The 17,690-nt window shown below is 42.1% G+C and overlaps 1 protein-coding gene across 5 annotated transcripts in view; it reads left to right on the top strand.

The window, feature by feature from the left end:
• Positions 1-17,690, top strand: part of LOC146475161 (E3 ubiquitin-protein ligase HUWE1-like) — a 73,330-nt gene that overhangs the window by 41,928 nt on the left and 13,712 nt on the right. For 4 of the 5 annotated variants that reach the window (XM_085116091.1, XM_085116089.1, XM_085116088.1 and 1 more), the window contains exons 39-51: positions 384-435; positions 1,535-1,751; positions 2,512-2,581; positions 3,226-4,019; positions 4,884-5,131; positions 5,741-6,305; positions 6,521-6,595; positions 7,836-8,030; positions 10,429-10,758; positions 12,179-12,412; positions 13,296-13,562; positions 14,664-15,605; positions 16,975-17,303. In XM_085116091.1, coding sequence (XP_084972217.1) covers positions 384-435; positions 1,535-1,751; positions 2,512-2,581; positions 3,226-4,019; positions 4,884-5,131; positions 5,741-6,305; positions 6,521-6,595; positions 7,836-8,030; positions 10,429-10,758; positions 12,179-12,412; positions 13,296-13,562; positions 14,664-15,605; positions 16,975-17,303 — 4,318 coding nt within the window. The remainder of the gene's footprint in view (positions 1-383; positions 436-1,534; positions 1,752-2,511; positions 2,582-3,225; positions 4,020-4,883; positions 5,132-5,740; positions 6,306-6,520; positions 6,596-7,835; positions 8,031-10,428; positions 10,759-12,178; positions 12,413-13,295; positions 13,563-14,663; positions 15,606-16,974; positions 17,304-17,690) is intronic. The other variant, XM_085116090.1, reaches the window with a different exon arrangement.

Genomic DNA, 17,690 nt, shown 5'->3' with positions numbered 1-17,690 from the left:
AGGGATTTGAATCAGATCCTCAATTTTTGGCACGAAAAAATGATTGAGATTTCTTGTATTTTGCGTATTCCGTGCGTGATCGCTGCCAAGTTTAATGGCGTCGGACACGTGAGGCTCTGACGTAGCCAAATGACTTGTTTGTTCATTGGCTAACGTGCCTTGACGTCACCGGTAGAAAAATCCACTGTAAATTTGGCGCGTTGCAAATAGAAAAAGTCCAACGAGGGAACCAAAACCAACATAACATAAAGAGTAAAGAGGGAAAGTAATATTGCAAAGGGCTTTTAGAAAGTCTAACATGTGGCATTTTAAACTTGTTTTTCTTGCTCCTACATTTGTCTCCATTTTATTCTGAGCACTGAAGTAAACTGTTCTCTTCCCAGATTCATGGCAGGAAGACGGCGCTATCTAGTGAACTTCTCCACAATGGTCCAGGTAAATTTTTTGCCTTGCTTATTTAGGTTGAGTTCGATTGACCATATTCCGCAATAAAAATAAGCAGCTGAATAGCTGATAGATTTCTCTTGTTAAGTAAATTTGATAAGACATTTCTGCAAACGTTCGCTGAAACACAATAATCTAAGAGCCATTTTGTACTCCAGTAAGTGCACACAACCTCTTGTGACGGATTTCTTGTCATCATTGTATGTATTGCTATTCCAGAATAGGGTCAATCAAAGGTACCCTTAAAGTAGTGTGACTGGTTTAAAAGAATTTCAAGGACCCTTAAGCGGAAGAACCTGTTAGGCACTGCCTTGTGGCTTTTGATTCTCCAGCTAGATTTAATTACTGTGAAACCAGTGCAATAGTTATTTTAACATAAAGCATAGTTAATTGAAGGCAATGGTTATGAAACCTGACAAACTTCTTTGTTTGCCTTTTTGGCCTTGACCCTGCATAAACAGCAATAGAATTTGGAATGTGCTGGAAAACTGACCAATCAAAATGTTTTTGTTAAGATATTCAACTGTGGTGTGAACGGTAAAACAAAGGATGGTGCAGGGTCGTGGCCCTTTCAACATAAATTGCAGCACCATTGCTTTCATGGCAAGGTTTCATAACCAGTCCCTCAAGTAACTATGCATAAAGTATCTTTCTTTCTCTCACTATTAAATTTTGCACATGGTAATGGCGCTAGTAAGGCTAATTGTCACGAGAATAAAGGAATAATTTATTGGCCGTCATTTACGAATAGGTCTATGCTTTTGCCAAACTGAACGCATTTCACTTACAGAGTTTTTGTACTAATATTAGGGAGCTTAAGCACAGACGTTCGTGAGCCACGGACAACAAGTCGAATTTTTTTCCATTTTGGAGCGTTGTGACACCATCATTTTTGTAACATCAAGCCACAGACGTCCAACAAGAGCTTTCCCCGTCCGTTGTGAGGAACAAAACGCGCCAAAAAAGTAAACGTTCGACTTCCAGTTGCCGTCCTTTAAGCTCCCTAATGTTAGTACAAAAACTCTGTAAGTGAAATGCGTTCAGCCTGTGCTCAAGCTACCTATTAACCTACATTTTGTTGGTTTTGTAGGTAAATGAAGATTCTGGAAACCGACGTCCAATAATGTTGGAAACTGCGAACTCCAACGGTGGCTCTGCAAGCAGAAGAGGCGAGGCAGAAACCTCTGCAAGCAGTGGCTCTGTTGCTGGAGAGAACAGGAGTGGGGAGGGAAACAGTTCTCGGTCAGGGTCTCAAGAAAAGGTCAACAAGAAATTGAAGAAAGATAAAGAAGGCAGTGGCACTTCAGGTAAGTTCAATCTTGGCCGAAATTGCTTTACATTGTCGACAACAGAATCTTGAAATCACTGCAAGGTCGGAAATTTATGGACCAACTAGCTATTTTGTGAGAATGGTGTTATTCAAAGTGACACAGGCATACTTGGAAAGAGGAAATCCGAGTACTCCTATCAGGAGTCGAACGTAAGACCTTCCGTTTACTAGTTCGGATGCTCTACTACTGGCCAGGGCTACCACTGCCTTAGACGCCTGATAGGAGCAGTCGGATTTCCTTTTTCCGAGTATACCAGTGTCACTTTGATTACTCGCCATTTTGCCGTGTGTCTGTACTCTTATAATGCACAAATGACGTCAAAACGTGGTGAGAACATAGAAGTACGCTACGAGCCGTAGGCGAGTGGTGTGACTGATGTCCTTACCACGTTTTGACGTCCTCTGTGCGCTATCAGAGTACAGACCCACGAACACGTAGAAGAGATTAGTGCAGAATAATTTTGGCTTCTGATGATAGCGCAAAACTACTCAAATTTACTAATAAACTGAAAACAGCAAGCGGCAAATGTTGGATAAAAATGATCAAGTCATCATTTCTGCCATTCGTTGTTTGCCGTAAACATAATTCTAAATCCCTCTATTAACTCCAATAGCTAACGTTAGGCTGGTGCATTTCTCAAATTGACTGCTTTATTGCTTAGTAAGTTTTGTTGTGTGCTTTAAGAATTTGTTTGCTTTAAGAATCTTCGTTAATAAGTGTTATTTTTCAAATTTAGTGAAGTCTGAGAAGACAGATGGACCAGTAATCCACCACTTAAATGACGACCAAAAAGCTCTTATCGTCAGGTTAGACTTACTGTTACTGCGTTTTGTTAATAACATGAGAACCTCAAATGACTTCCAGGGCCCGGTTGTTCGAAAGCCGATTAACGCTAATCCCCGATTAAAAGTTAACCGAGGTTTTCACTCGCTCGTTATAACTGTTGTTAACAGCTGTTTTTAAGCTCAAGGTAAAGAAAAGTCTAAATCAAAACTAAAGGGGGAGAATCTCTTGGAAAAACGCTTATTGATTAGTAACTAAATTGAATTAAACTTCTCATTAACCCAGGATTTGTTTAATCGGGCTTTGAACAAGTGGCCGGTTGTTCGAAAGCCGGTTATCGCTCAGTCACGATCATAACTTAATCGTGGTTTTCATCTCGCTTGTTTAAAATGGTTTAAAATGCTAATTTAAAACTAAGAAGCTAACTCTTAGTCAAAACTGAGGGACAAAATTCTTTTGGGAGAATCTCTATTTGTTAATCTCTATTGACTATGCGGAGAAAGCAGAACTTAGCAAGTGCGCTTGGAATCCAAAAAGAAAATTTGAGGTAACCATGCATTTTTCAGAGATAATGAAGTTTCAATTTTGGAGAAAAAACGCCATACATTTGTGCAAGTGTTCACCTGCACACCTGCAAACATCTTTTTCTCCTTTACTTCTTTTTCAGATGCTGTACAAGTTTTATTAGTATTCCTGTGTCACCAACCACCCTCCACGCAGCGCTCAAGCTATGTCTTAGACTCACCCAAGAACACAAGTACGCGGTTCAGTTTGTCGAACAAGGGGGAGCTCGTGCTCTTCTCTTGCTTACACAGGAGTCTTCATGCACCGGTTTTACTATACTAGCGACACTGCTTCTTAGGCATGTGTTGGAAGATGAAGAGAACTTGAAATATACCATGGAGAAAGTTGTACGCTCTTCAGCGACAAGTAATGTCAGCAGTGGTCACACGGGGGTGAGTCCAAGCTCTCCAGGAGCTAAGGAAATCAACTATATTCTGAGAGTTCTGGGACCTGCGGCGTGTCGCAATTCTGAACTGTTTAAAGAAGTGGCTACGAATTCGCTTCGTTTAGCCATCACACCTCAGTTGAGGCGGACGATGATTGAAGGCGGAGAAACAAACTTACCCTCTAACTATGCTCAGATTGTCAAGGCAGCGGCAGCTGGGAAGCCTGTCAAACCCCCGCTTGTTGCCAAACAAGTTCATGGCGTTGTTTGGGATCTGTTGAATGTTTTGTGTGCTTCTGATAGCACCACAAGGACAATAGATAGGGGTATCTTTGTGCATCGCTCGGACAGTCAAATGCTTGGAGAACTTGGCCGCGCTTTAGGTCAAGTTGGTGATATGATTGCTGGCTTTAGTGGACAGGGAGGGCAGCAGAATTTGGCTGCTCGGCAAGTACCTGCCTACAATAGGCAACTCACTGGAGAAGATGTGGAAGTGGAAGAGATGGCTCTTGGTAAGCAGCTTTTTAACATGTGCACTGATTCATGAAAGCACTACACAACAGGTTTTACTTTAATCGAAGGTCATACTTTGGGATCTTATCCAAAGAATCGAAATTCTGAATCAGTTTGACTGTATAGCATAACAGCAACCCCGGAAGAAAGTAACGGCAATTGAAATAGCTTTCATTTGGAAGATCGTCATTTGAAAGATCGCACTTGGATTTTATCGCCCAAAATTTACAACTGCTCTGTAAAGTGTAATACATATTACTACGCAAAAGTACTGACTACTCTTGCTGCTGCTCAGTAGTTGCACGACAAAAAAAAATTCCACAGCAGAGTACTTCTAAACAGCTTTAAGGACGGTGCTTACGGTTGTTACTGCGCGTACGTTCTGCGCATCACGAGATAGTCGGGTTTCTTATAATTGGTGCTTACTAAAACAGGGATATTTTTGCGCGGTTTGAAAGAAAGAAAGCAGAACTTAAAAAGTGCTCTTGGTATTCAAAGAGAAAATGTAGGGTAACCATGCATTTTTCAGAGATAATAAAGCTTCAATTTAAAAAAAAAAAAAAAAAGCCATACACTGCTTTGCTTAATTGTTGCTTAATTATCTCTAAAAAATGCGTGGTTACACCCAATTTTCTTTTTGGATTTCAATGGCCCTTGCTAAGATCTGCTTTCCCCGCACAGTCATAAACCAACACAAAAATACTTCATTATTAGTAAGCACCGTCCTTAATGTTATGAATGGTTTCACCTTCGGTTTAGTTTAGCGTTCACTTAGTCGCAAGATCACAACTGCTCGACTTAAGTGCTGAGGAGACCAGAGAATTGTAAGGCTCGTTCTAACTATATTCACCTTTGAAATGCAGACTCTTCTCAGAATAGCAGTCAAAGCGGTTCTCAGTTAGCAACGATAAAGAACGAGGACAAGAAGGATGAAGTGTCAAAGGAAGAAGAAAACAAGGATTCCAGCAAAGATGTTCAGGCCCCTTCTAAGCCACTCCTGCCTAAGTCTGCTATTCTGAAGCTCTTAGCAGAGATGGTGAAATCATATGCTGGTGTGGCACAACTTATTACGGACTACAGTCACAATGCTAAGTTGTCTTCAGCTTCAGAGGTTGGTCATGTAACTTGAACAACGCCAGTATACTTCCTCAAGGCCGTTATTAAGAGCCATAACCTGTAAGCACCTGTTACAGCTGAATACCATTCACGAGAAACCTTGATATCCTGGGTGATTTTAACTAATGAAGGTTCGCTTAACCCTTAAGGGAACACGTTTACTACTGATGTGTAGCTCGATGCAGCATGTGTCTGAAACCGTACTATCCTGCCTTAGATTCTCTATTTTAAAGTTATGGCATTTAGCTATAGGTAGTTGTTTCAACGGAATCCTCTGTAGATGCCCCACCTCTCCCAACCCATAGGTGATTCCTTGGTATTCAGTTACAGTACTAAGTAATGTATGCCCTGTATAAACGTGCACTCTCTGTCTCTAGTTAGACGCTGTGTGATACGATGCCCTTTTTTATAGTCAGCCTGTAAAAGTCCCCCACAGACATTCCAGTAGATAGGTGTTCATCTTTCAGGAACAATTTCAGCCCCCTAGTGTTCCTTTTGCCCGACTTCTGTAGACAGCTGATCTTATGTGTCCTGTTTTGGGTTTCTTATTTCGTTATTGACAGATTGTTTAACACTATTTGTTTATCTTTTGTTTGTTTCACAGTATGAAGGACCCGTTCTTGCCTTCATCCTCGATCATCTTCTTCCATCTGGATCACCAACTGACAACGAAGACACTCCATCTTATGCACGCGTCTTACTTGCAGCCATAGCTGCATGTCACCACGCTCCTGAAGCCCAGCAGGCTCTTGTAGCTGAGATGAAGGCCTCTTTGGGTCGTGCCCTTACCTTACCAGAGTCAACATCCAAGCACTCCCGACTCCAAGCCATATTCACCTTAGTGCAGACCATGATCGAGTCTGGACCTCATTCGGCACAGCATGCGGCTTCACAGCCTAACAGTGTAATGAAACTTCTACTGAAAAAAGGACTTGTGAACGACTTGGCCCGAGTGCCACACAGTCTTGACTTGGCCAGCCCCAATTTTGTGGCTACCATCAATTGTCTGTTGAAGCCGCTGGAGAAACTTTCTGGGGTGGTGAACCAACAGAGCTCTAGTGCGCCTTTTGGTGGTTCTGCTAAGGAAAGGGCGCCTGGTAGTGATCAGCAAACCATTGGTGGACAGGCTGAAGGAGCTGATTCAGAATCTCAACATGCCTCTTCAGCTGGTGCGTGACAATAGCTCGTGTTTCCAAAGCTTTTTTTCTCGTACTTATCTTCCACTCAAATAGCCAAATTGAACAAGGGGCATAAATGTCCTTTGTCTCCGAAGGTGTTTGTCATCGTGCCTTGAAATGATACGTACAAAAATTTGTTTGAATTAATACAAGCACAGGACGTACTGTTTTGAATTTTACGCTATTTATTTGCTGGTTTTTCTTAGGTCAGACAAGCGAGGGAGCAGGCCAGCAAGGAACAGAAGATACTCAGCAGTCCAGAGAAAGAACATCTGATCAAGGTGAGGAAGGTCGCTAGACATTAACTAGCCTCTGCTGGATTAAGAAGCGAAGCAAGGTACAGTTCAAACCCTTTCGTGAGAGGGAATAGGGTGGGCATGCTTAGTTGGAGGAAAGCGGTCAGAAAGTGGGGGAAATGACATATTTTGAGAACACATAGTTTGGATTTACCTCACGCAGTAAAATGAAAATGAATTACAGAATTTAAGAATGAAAATGACTAGCTTAACTTCGCCTGTTTGTGGAGAATCAGGCCTCCACCAAAATTCCGCGTGGAAAAATTGGAAAAAAGACATACGGACAATTTTTTCAATGAAATGCTCCCTTAACAGCCTTCATTGGATGACACTCTAAAATGCAATAAGTAAGTAATTATGGTAACAAGCCAGTGGCACTCAGCACTATGCACAAGATACGTAAAATCGAGAGACCTATGGTGCTTTCCATTTGTGAGAACTGGCCGGCCAGTTAAATCATTTTGCGAACGGAATGCAGCAATTTTAACGACAGCTTATATGCCACTTTTTAAAAATTGCTCCAAAATGGCGCACACTACTCTCAGAATATGCCATATTGAAGAATCAGTCCTTCAGATTAGTACACTCCATTTATGGTCCGACCGGTCTGTTCTGAGAAATGGAAAGCACCCTTAAACAAGATGTAATAAAAGGACAAGCCCCTCCTTCATTTCACACCTTTGCGGGCGTGAGATGCAAATTTAGACACTGCTCAGTCGTGACAAGTTGTTGACTCAAGCGTCCTCTGAAAAATATACCTCAAAATATTATAATATCACCACAGCAATATAAGATATCAAGTTCTTATTTGTTTAACAATGGTTATTCTGAAAACTAAGCCAATTTTATCGGTAAAAGCCGATGAAAAAGGCACATGTTGTTTGTCAGTTGTTTACACCCTGTGGTTGATTGACAACTGAAGGTGAGAATGGCCTGGCCAGGCCCCTTTTATACCGGAACTTCCTGTTTAAATAGGATACAATGCAGTACTTGTTAGCAATGAAATGGCAGCTCTGTGAGTATAACATCTAAGTTAAAATAACTAGATAAAAAAGACAAGTCACAGTACTCGTTCAGGGTTAGGTTTTGGGCTTAGCGTCAAGGAAAACGCTTCACGTTTTCAACATGAGCGCGCTAATCGCGCACTAGTGACGTGGAAATTATGCGCAGTAAGAATTGGGAGAGGAATCTGGATTTAGCATGATCAATGTCATTCTGTTTTCAGCTGCCTTGAATGAGGATTCTCTAGCATCTGACTCTCAACCCGATAATGCCGCAGCCAATGAAGATTCTTGGGCGCTTCCAGAAATCACTGGCAGAGGAATCATCCCCATGGCTTCGGAGGAAGAGCTTGAAGAACTGCAGGACATGGTTGACGAGCTGTTAAACTCTGATGGTACTGATGGCCAAACAGGACAAGGTACGGTCTGGACCCGTTACTTCCAATATTGGCCAGGCTAAAGATTTAAATGAAAAAATGAAAAATAAGCAGTCCATAGCACAGTGCTTTTGCAATGGGCGGCAACGCTTAAAGTGCCTATGAACCGAAAATTGTTTTCATTTAGTTTTAAAGTTTACCTTTAAAAATACAGGTTTCCAAAGTTTGAGAACTGTAGATTAAAAATGACGATTTTACAAGCCTTTAAAGTCGTGCTATTTTACTGTCAAAAATGGTATTTGAATCGCACGGCTAAAATACCACGTGATATCAACCTCTGACGTCACTTTGTTGCCAAATTTGTTCCCGCAATATGGAGGAAAAGAGGCAGCGAGGGCGGTATTGCGTTGCTGGTACGCCAAACCAGCAAAGCTGCCAAAACAGATCGTTTACCCCGGGTATACAAATGTACCAATTTCCCGCTGATCCGGCTGTGAGGGCCAAATGGGTCCAGTTTGTCCGTAGACATAGGCATGATTTCAAGAACCCGACGTCAAAATACACTTCACTCTGTTCGGCTCATTTCGAGGATTCGTGTTATGAACGCAGTTTATTCGTTCTAAGCAGCATGGAGGCCGCGGGGATGAAAGTCAAGTATTGCTTGAAAAAGGACGCGATCCCGACGAGGGATACTACTACTCCACCAGGTCAAGAAGAACTTAGCGAGCGAAGTAAACGACAGGTGAGAAAAGTTTCATGCTTCTGTTTTTACACCTCATGGTCATTGTTTCACGACCTTCTCTGCGATCGCCGTCGCCGATATTGTTGCGAGAAAGGTTTTTGTTTTGATACATGATTCTGACTTAAACATTGTAAGCACTGTTGGTGTAAAGCCATTTTCGTCTAATTCTTCGTCGACTTCGATTTCCTCTCCCGTGTTCTCGTCGCCAGCGTCAACTTGGGCCAGAGGTTCATCTTGATATGGCTTAATTTCGCTATAAATTACATCGTAATCTTCATCGTTTCCCTCTTCGACATCTTCGTCCTCGGGGTTACCGGACATATCTGAAAATTCGCTCATTTCTGAATCGCTAGACATGTTTCCTTCCAAGCTCGGTCACTTCCCAACAAGGCACTTTGACAACGCAAACAAACCCGTGGCAACAAAGTGACGTCACGGTTTGGTGAATTTAGAAAAATCTCGGCCCATTCCCCTGACCATTTTTTAGGGTAAAATAGCACGACTTTGAAGGCTTGTAAAATCGTCATTTTTAAGCCTAGAGTTCTCAAACTTTGGAAACCTGCATTTTTTAAGGTAACCTTTAAAACTAAATAAAAACAATTTTCGGTTCATAGGCACTTTAAGGATTTAATCCTGAGACCCAGAAGTTAGAATCATGTTCCACGGCACAATAAAGATATATCCAGACAGTGGCAAATTGGAACCACCTTCGCAACATAATGACTCAATCGCTTTCATTTTATGGGTGCACTTGAGGATTTGATCCACAGACCCAAGAGTTAGAAACACGTTGTGCAGCATAGTAAACAGCACCACAGGAAAGTACTGCTCAGTAGCCTTCATTTGAATGGTCACACTTTAGGATTTCATCCAGAGACTCAAAAGTTAAGACCACCTTGTGCAGCATAATAAATAGCACCACAGGAAAGTACTGCTCAGTAGCTTTCATTTGAATATTTACTTTGGGATTTGACCCACAATATTAAAGGTAGAACCACCAGGTACAACAAAATAACCAGCACAACGAGAAAGTCCGGTGACCACACTTTAAAATGTCATTCACAGACTGTAAAGTAAGAACCGCCAAACAGGACAAAAACAGTACCACATAGAAGTAGTACTCAAGGGTTTTCATTTGAATAGTCACACTTCAGGATTTCTAACGACACTGTCACCGCAACACTCGGTGCTTGACCTAGGCATCATCCACTTTCAGCATGGTCAAATTTTAATGACTTAGACCCAGACGTATACCAATAAACGTAGATTGTTAGAAACGTCTTCCACGGAACTCTTCATTGTAACAACATTGAAAGAAATAATAGAATAGAGTTACTGCAGCATGGACATCTACAATTAAGACAACTTGGCAATCAACATCGTTATGCCTGGACTATGAAACAAACTCTTATAGTCATTGATGTATGTGACATTGCACGTGGCACTTCCTTTCAAATTAGATGTTGACAGTAACATTCTTGCAGAACATGTGATGACTAACGAGTCGGCTTTCTGATAGTTATTGATGAGTGTAACATTGCACCAGCATGTTGTTGAGTACCACTTCCTTTCAAATTAGATGTTGACGGTAAGATCCTTGCAGAACATGTGATGACTCACGAGTCGTCTCTCTGATAGTTATTGATGAGTGTAACATTGCACCAGCATGTTGTTGAGTACCACTTCCTTTCAAATTAGATGTTGACAGTAACATCCTTGCAGAACATGTGATGACTCGTCGGATGGCTGATGGGCGTGTCGTGGAGGAGACGACGTACGTGATTGATCCCAATTCCAGTGACAGTGATGACAGTTCAAACGAGGACAGTGGTGGTGAAGATGTCGGTGAAGAGTCTGACGATGATGACGCTGGTGTCCACGAGAGAGAAGGTGACGATGAGACGATGGTCATCACGTTTGAAGAGCCAGCCGACCATAATGAGGATCATGACGAGGACGACGACGATGATGAAGACGATGATGACGAGGATGAAGAGGAAGACATAGATGCAGTACCTAGGCCAGAAGGTTTGTAGTGTGCATCTTGGTTGTCCACTACTTGTTTCAGTAATGTACACTATTGGTTGTTACAGAAAATAAGTCAAACCTATTCCTTGAAACCTAATAGCTAATTAGCAAATCGATGGCAGTTTTCTATGGTCTACACTCTTATAGACCATAAAATGACGTCAAAAAATGTTCAAAACTCTAGTGGCGAGTGGTTTCACTGCCAAGTTTTGGACATTTTATGGCGTCATTTTATGGTCTGTAAGAGTATAGACCATAGAAAACTGCCATCGATTTGTTTTTTACAAAAACCTGGAAAAAGTACCAGAGGAATTTGGACAGCTTTTGTAAAAGATAAATAGTTATGTAAAATATAGTTTAGAGGCGGTTCTTGCCTCTCTCTTTACAAACGTCTGCAAAAACTCCAAAAGTTACCGAACTAAATCTTCGCTATTTTAAGAGACAAGCATCTCAAACTTCGCCTCTTTACTGATTGTAAGGTGTTCTTTCCCTCAGTACCAATGGCTTTTCGTTACCTGGCATACATCCAAATTTGAAATTACTGCGATTAATAGTTCATAAACCCATTGACCTATCAAATGGTCGATAATGCATCACGTGCAGTGGCTTTATATCGATAAACCTCCTCCTTATTAGTATGAGGTGTTTTATCAGCTGATAAAACACTCCTCATTAGTATGCGGTGTTTCTCTCGTATGCTAATTTCCAACGTCTACAAAAGCATAATTGTTATGAACTCTATTGACACACGCTTTTCCAGGAATGGTTTTGAAGCCGTTCAGAAAACTCGCGGCACGTGCTTTATCGGGTCTAAGACCACTCGGCCGTGCTTCGTGGTTTTATACCCGATAAGACACTCCTGTTCGCTTTTTAAACATTACATAAAACACATAACTTTAAGGCAAAACGACAATAAAAGATATGGCGAGGAGACCTCAAGAAACCGTCGGGTTAGGTAAACAGTACACAGTAAACACAAAATAGTGTTGTGTCTTGTGCGGCATGAATAAATCAGAATTATTTAAATAAAAACTTGTACATTCGTTTCTTGAAGGCAGGAAAACTAGATGAACCAGTATGTACGAAGAGAATTCCAAGTTTCAGGACCTAGATAAAGAATTGTAAATTGTTTGCGCCAGTTACTTAAACAAAGTCTAACTTAGGCAATCAGTGGGCCTCCAAATCTGTTTATAAGTGATTTATTTTAAGTAGATAAATAGTTTTCTAATCAGGGATGCAAGCCTTCTTGTTACCGTAAGCAGCAGACAATGTTTAGATATGACTGTTGGCAAAATTGAAAATGGCTTAGAACGTGGTTTTGTTAAACACCGTTTAAGCTGTCTTTTGATAACTGACCCTTTAAGGTTAGTACGATAAAGGTCTAATACCTTTGCTCATACTTTTGTAACTCGTCTTTAAGGCGCCATTGGCATCAGAGAAGATAGAGTGATGGAATCATCTAGCGGGGTTGATGTGATGGAGGAGGAGGAAGAGGGAGAAGATGATGACGACGATGATAATGATGACGATGATCATGATGATGAAGATGAAGGTGGCAGTGACATGGATGAAGATGGTGCTGAGATGATAGGAGATGACTCCTACAGAATTTATGAGGAGGACGACATTTACCTTCCCTTTGATGAAGGCTCAGGTTGGTAACTCAGTATTGAGGAATAAGCGGTATTACTTGAACGTGGAGCTTCAATTGCCCGTTCCGGTCTTCAAATGAAGACTGAGGACGAGTTTTTAAATTTTCATTATATCGGAAATTGGAATCCATCACAGAAAGATCACATTAAAATTAGTCAGTTTACCAAGTTTGAGGTTCTGTCGTTAGATTGCAACCATGTAGAACGCTTCAAAAAAAAAAAAAAAAAAAGGGGGAAAATTAGAGACCGTGTGAAACATCGGGGAAAAATAGACTTTGTATGGGTTTTGGGGAAAACCATCTGAGAATTAGAGACTTGTTGTGGGAAATGTTCAATAGATCAACGGATTCCATTTGCGTCACAACCAGTTGAACCGGCAATTTTGGCTGAGTTGAATGTGCTGGTGGAACATTAATCTGGTGTAGATCTTATTCGCTTCATTGTTTTGTTGCCCCATTACAGATCTTGTGACGGTACTCTAGGGTGTAGTCTCTTTTAGAATGGTCATGTTCACGCTGTATGCGTTCTTGTAACTTCCAAAAAGACAAAGATCAATTCTCCTGGGAATATCACTTGGTTTGTAACGGATGATTAGTATATAGAGCGAATAAGGCCCATTACTAGTAATAATCAAAGATAAGGGACTGCGTTCGATGATCTAAATCCCAGGCCCTCTCTCCTTTGCCAAGATGGTGATGATGCCATCCGCCCCGGCAAAATCTGCAGGGACGGATGGGAGATACGCGTCCCAAGATCCATCCATTGCCCCATAGAATCTCGACTCCAAACGCGTACACAATGATGGAAATTGCTTTTTTTTTCTGCCGGTGAGACGTTCATGTGCGTACAGTAACAAAACATTGATGATGAATTCTATATGTTAAGGATGGGTATCCGGACCTCATGGTGGCACATTTGCTGGTACATTTATGATGACCGTCTCTCAAGATGATGAACCAGAGACCATTTCCACCATGGCCCAGCGCCTGTCCCGTGTGCACGGCCTCCGGGTGACGCCCAGACACCACACCCATCAGGCGCAGTCACTTCACTTGTCACACCATCAGGGGGTGAGTCAGCCCCCGCTACCCACTGTCATTCAGAACCTCCTGGGACCCGAGAGCTCATCCGATGGGCTGCAATTTACTGCAGGTACGTCAAAGGGACTATGTCAGCTGGGGCACATGGGCTGTAGAGTTTGGTTGAGACTAATTTGCATACAACTCGTCGAAGGATTTTTTTCTCTCCCTTTCTAAAAATTGGCAACAAACGTCCTCTGTAATTACCAAAGAACGTTTGTAAACAAAAAATTCAGCTAACTTTCCGAAGATGGACTCGATTCAAACAGTTGAAAACAGCTTCCGACTCTTCGACGGAATTTGAAAGAGTTGGTCGAACGATTTCAAAGTGCTTCTCATCAACGCGCGCATGCGCCTGGCGTAACATAGTCTCTTAAAGGGGCTTTGACCTCTTTTGGTGAAATAAGACCTTCACTTAGCTACAAAATAATTCTAGAACAACGAGAGAAAAGAAATCAATCCAAAACTTGAAAGGAACATCTCGTGATCTACACAAATGCGAGAACATGAAAAACGTTTCAGTCCATTCTGACCTACTCTGTGTCTGACCACAGACACTAATCGACAGTTTTATTACACTGCGGTGATAATTTATAACAAAACTAGGCAATTATTTTCTTGTTTCTGTTGACAGACACATTTTTGAGTTTTGAAGTGACATCAAATTCGCGTGATACGTCCCCTTCAAATACTACTCAATGTTCTAGGAAGACCAAAGACAAGGGAGCTTGTGGAAAGTTGATGATAGAAACGAGCAGTAGGCCTGTGCCTATTCTAAAGCTCTATTTTCACTGGACCCAGATAACGCGCAACTCCATTGTTTTTTGTGTCTAGGCGTTTGCTGTTTAACATGGTCACGTGGTCATTTCTCCCGTTTGAAGTTTAACATGGTCACGTGGTCATTCCTCCCCTTTGCTGATTCACATGGTCACGTGGTCATTTCTCCCGTTTGCCATTCGGTGTAAGGGTAATTCTAAATCTGTTCATTATTACCGATCCAGGTCATAAGTAGATTTATTATTTTTTTCCGTCTGCTCTGTGTGTAAGGGTCAATTCATCAGTACAGCCTTCCTTTGCGACCTTCATCTTTTGTGGAAAATAGGACAGTGATTAATTTATTACTAATTAATAAATTAATTACATCGACACTGGTTTCTGTGTTGTCTTTTCAAAGCTGTTAGCCACCGAGGCAGACATATGATGCAGGACGAGATACAAGTGATTACAAGGAGCACAGAAGATGGCGTCACTGACGAGATATTCTTCGAGAACTTTGGTGAAGGAACTTCAACCACTGTGCCTTCTGCTCTGACGCGCTGGGCAGAGGAAGGGCAGATTCTGGACGCGCAGGGTGTCCACTACTGTGTGGCTGCTGTAAAGCCGGAGATCCTACCAGTTTTGCTGAAGCATCAAGCGGAAGAGATCACCAAGGGGAGGGAGGAGGAGCAGAAGAAGAAGGCTGAGGCTCAGGCAAAGGCTGCTGCGGCCAAAAAGGGGGAAGAAGAGAGGAAAAAACAAGAAAGTAGTAAAGATGGCGGGGAAACCTCGACGGCTGGAGAGGGGCAGAGCACATCCACAGAAGCGAGTGCAGCAGCTTCAGATGCAGGTGTGGCCCAGGAGGGACAGAGCGAAGGGATGCAGGTTGAACAGCAGCCTGTTGCAGCTGAATCAGAACCTTCAGTGTCAGAGCAAGGAGCTTCAGACGACACGTCTGTGTTGGTCAGCATGAGTATGGATGAACCTGCCCTGGAGACTTCAACCTCTTTGTCTGATCAAGCTGCAGTGAGAACGTCGACGCCTGCTAATGACAACGAAGACCACTCTTCAGCTGCACTGGCCATGACCCCTCCCACAACCGCACCAGTGAGCTTAGTCGTCCAGGACATCATCAGTGCTGCCACGGTGGAAGCAGCTAACCTGAGTGTGGGGGATGAAGAGCCTGCACCACCATCAGTCGATGTAAATACTCAAGGTTCTGCTAGTGAAGCAGAGAGGACAGAACAAGAGGCAAGACAACAGGAAAGTAATGGATCACCCATGACCCTTGGTGAAGAAGGAGCGCCTGCTGCAACAGATACTGAGGCTGCTCAGAATCCGTCTGATGCTGGACTTGTTGGTACGTACATGATCTTGTTTATTATCTACCTTTTCCTTTGCAGATATATTTAACAATTATTCCAGGTGCGCGCGTTGGATATGAGATGATAGATCGCGCCGAGTTGGCTATAATCATCTCATATCTAACAAGCGTGAGTGGAATAATTGTTTTATTAAAAACAATCAAGAAATATTGCTAGATCTTGCTGAATATTAACATTCGCTGTCGTTTTACCGTGTCATTTAAGCAACTTCCTTTATTAAATCCAGTGAAACAGAATGAAACGTCATAATAATAGTCCTATAGTGATAACGTAAGAAAAACTAAATTTATGAAATTATGAGATTTGCTAAGATATTCTGAAAAAGCGCGATGGAAAAAGTCTTGGCTAAAAATCGGCATCTTATTGCATTTTGGGGGTGAGAGTATTAGCACCTTTATTCTCCGATGATTCTCTGAACGTTTAGAACTGAGGCAAAATTAGAAGGATTTGTATGGAGCCATCGGAGCATAGCAGTGCTTAGTATATACCACACAAGTGAATAGTACTTTTGGCGCGCGCTGATTGGCTTGCTCTGAGGTGATTAGCTAAGTACTATTCACCTCCGAGTAGGCGAAGAGAAACAAGATGGCTTCCCGTTTCGCCACGGTTACTTAAGAGGAAATTATTTCGATAAACGAGGCGGTAGCATTTAAAAAAAAAAACATGAATGGCAACAATGTTTGGTTTGACGGCATTAAATGGAAAGTTATTTAATCTTTTCAAAAAATGAACAAATGAGAATACAATCCCTTGTTTATGAAAACTGTTGAGCGGTAAAATTACAATGAAAACAATGAAACTTCTAATATTTTTCAGTAATGTTTCAACAACAACAGCAACAACAACACGAATGTTACAGAAAAATAGAAGAAATGACACTTTAGGAACTAAACAAGTGTCTCCAAAAGTTTTATTTGTCTGCAAGAAAGCGAGACGGAACTTTCTACAATAAGAAATCGCTTACCGCGTGGCGCACGAGATTTTATACCATTTGTCGGTACATTGTCAGAAATAAAATAATTTTTTGGTCCGCTAGTTATTCAACTTGTGTGGTATATACTAAAACAATTATTTACCTCGGTGTCGGTGAAAGTGATGGATATTTACCTCGCCGCTTTACGGCTCGGTAAATATCCACCACTATTCACCTCCACTTCGGTGCATAATTGTTAATTATATCTCACCCGGCCCCTAAATTGTAATAAGATGTGAATTTTTGGCCATGAGGCATTTTTCATCATGCTGTTTCCAAACACCTTAATAAATCCCATAATTTCACCAATTCAGATATTTCACACTCTAGTACTCCATGAAAACCAACTTGTTATTTTAAATTCCAACCAGCTGGCTCGGCACAGCCTCCGACTGCAGCCCCTGCAGCACCAGAAGGAGATGCAGCCACCGCGTCAGCTCCAGACACGGAGCAGCCAGGCACAAGTGGAGAGGCATCAGCCTTGACGATAGATGGCATCCCAATCCCTGACGGTGTAGATCCGTCTTTCTTGGAGGCATTACCAGAGGCTATTCGCCGTGAAGTTCTCGCCGAGCAGTTGGGATTGCATCCACCTCCAGCATCACAGCGAAATGCTGGTGCAAGTGAAAATGAAGGCACTGCTGACTTGAATGTCAGCCCAGAATTTCTTGCTGCGTTACCACCTGACGTACAGGAAGAGGTTTGTGAAACGTTTGTCTTCCTCTCTCTTCAATCATATCCTAGCTGAAAACACGCGCAGATTTCATTTTTCAAAAGCCAGTCAAACCCTGTTATTATGAACACCATAGAGGCAAGAGAAAGTGGCTTCGCTAACTGAGTGTCGGGTTAAGCAGGTTAATTTGAAGGAAATTGTATGGTTCGAGAGGAAGAAAATGGTCCGTAGTAACGAGGGGTCCAAAAGGCGAGTTCAGCTATATTAGAGTTTTGTGTGAATGGCGAACTTCAGATCGTACCCGTAATTTGTAAAATATTTTTGGCAGGTTTCATGTGCATCAACGTGGTAGATTCTTATTCCTACTCCGTTGACACCAGGTTGGGGGAGGCGGGGGGGGGGGGGGGGGGAGGA

This window comes from Pavona decussata, unplaced genomic scaffold (assembly GCF_977016875.1).
Source record: "Pavona decussata unplaced genomic scaffold, jaPavDecu1.1 SCAFFOLD_85, whole genome shotgun sequence".
Classification (NCBI taxonomy): Eukaryota; Metazoa; Cnidaria; class Anthozoa; order Scleractinia; family Agariciidae; genus Pavona; species Pavona decussata.
This window is presented reverse-complemented; position numbering and strand designations above follow the sequence as displayed.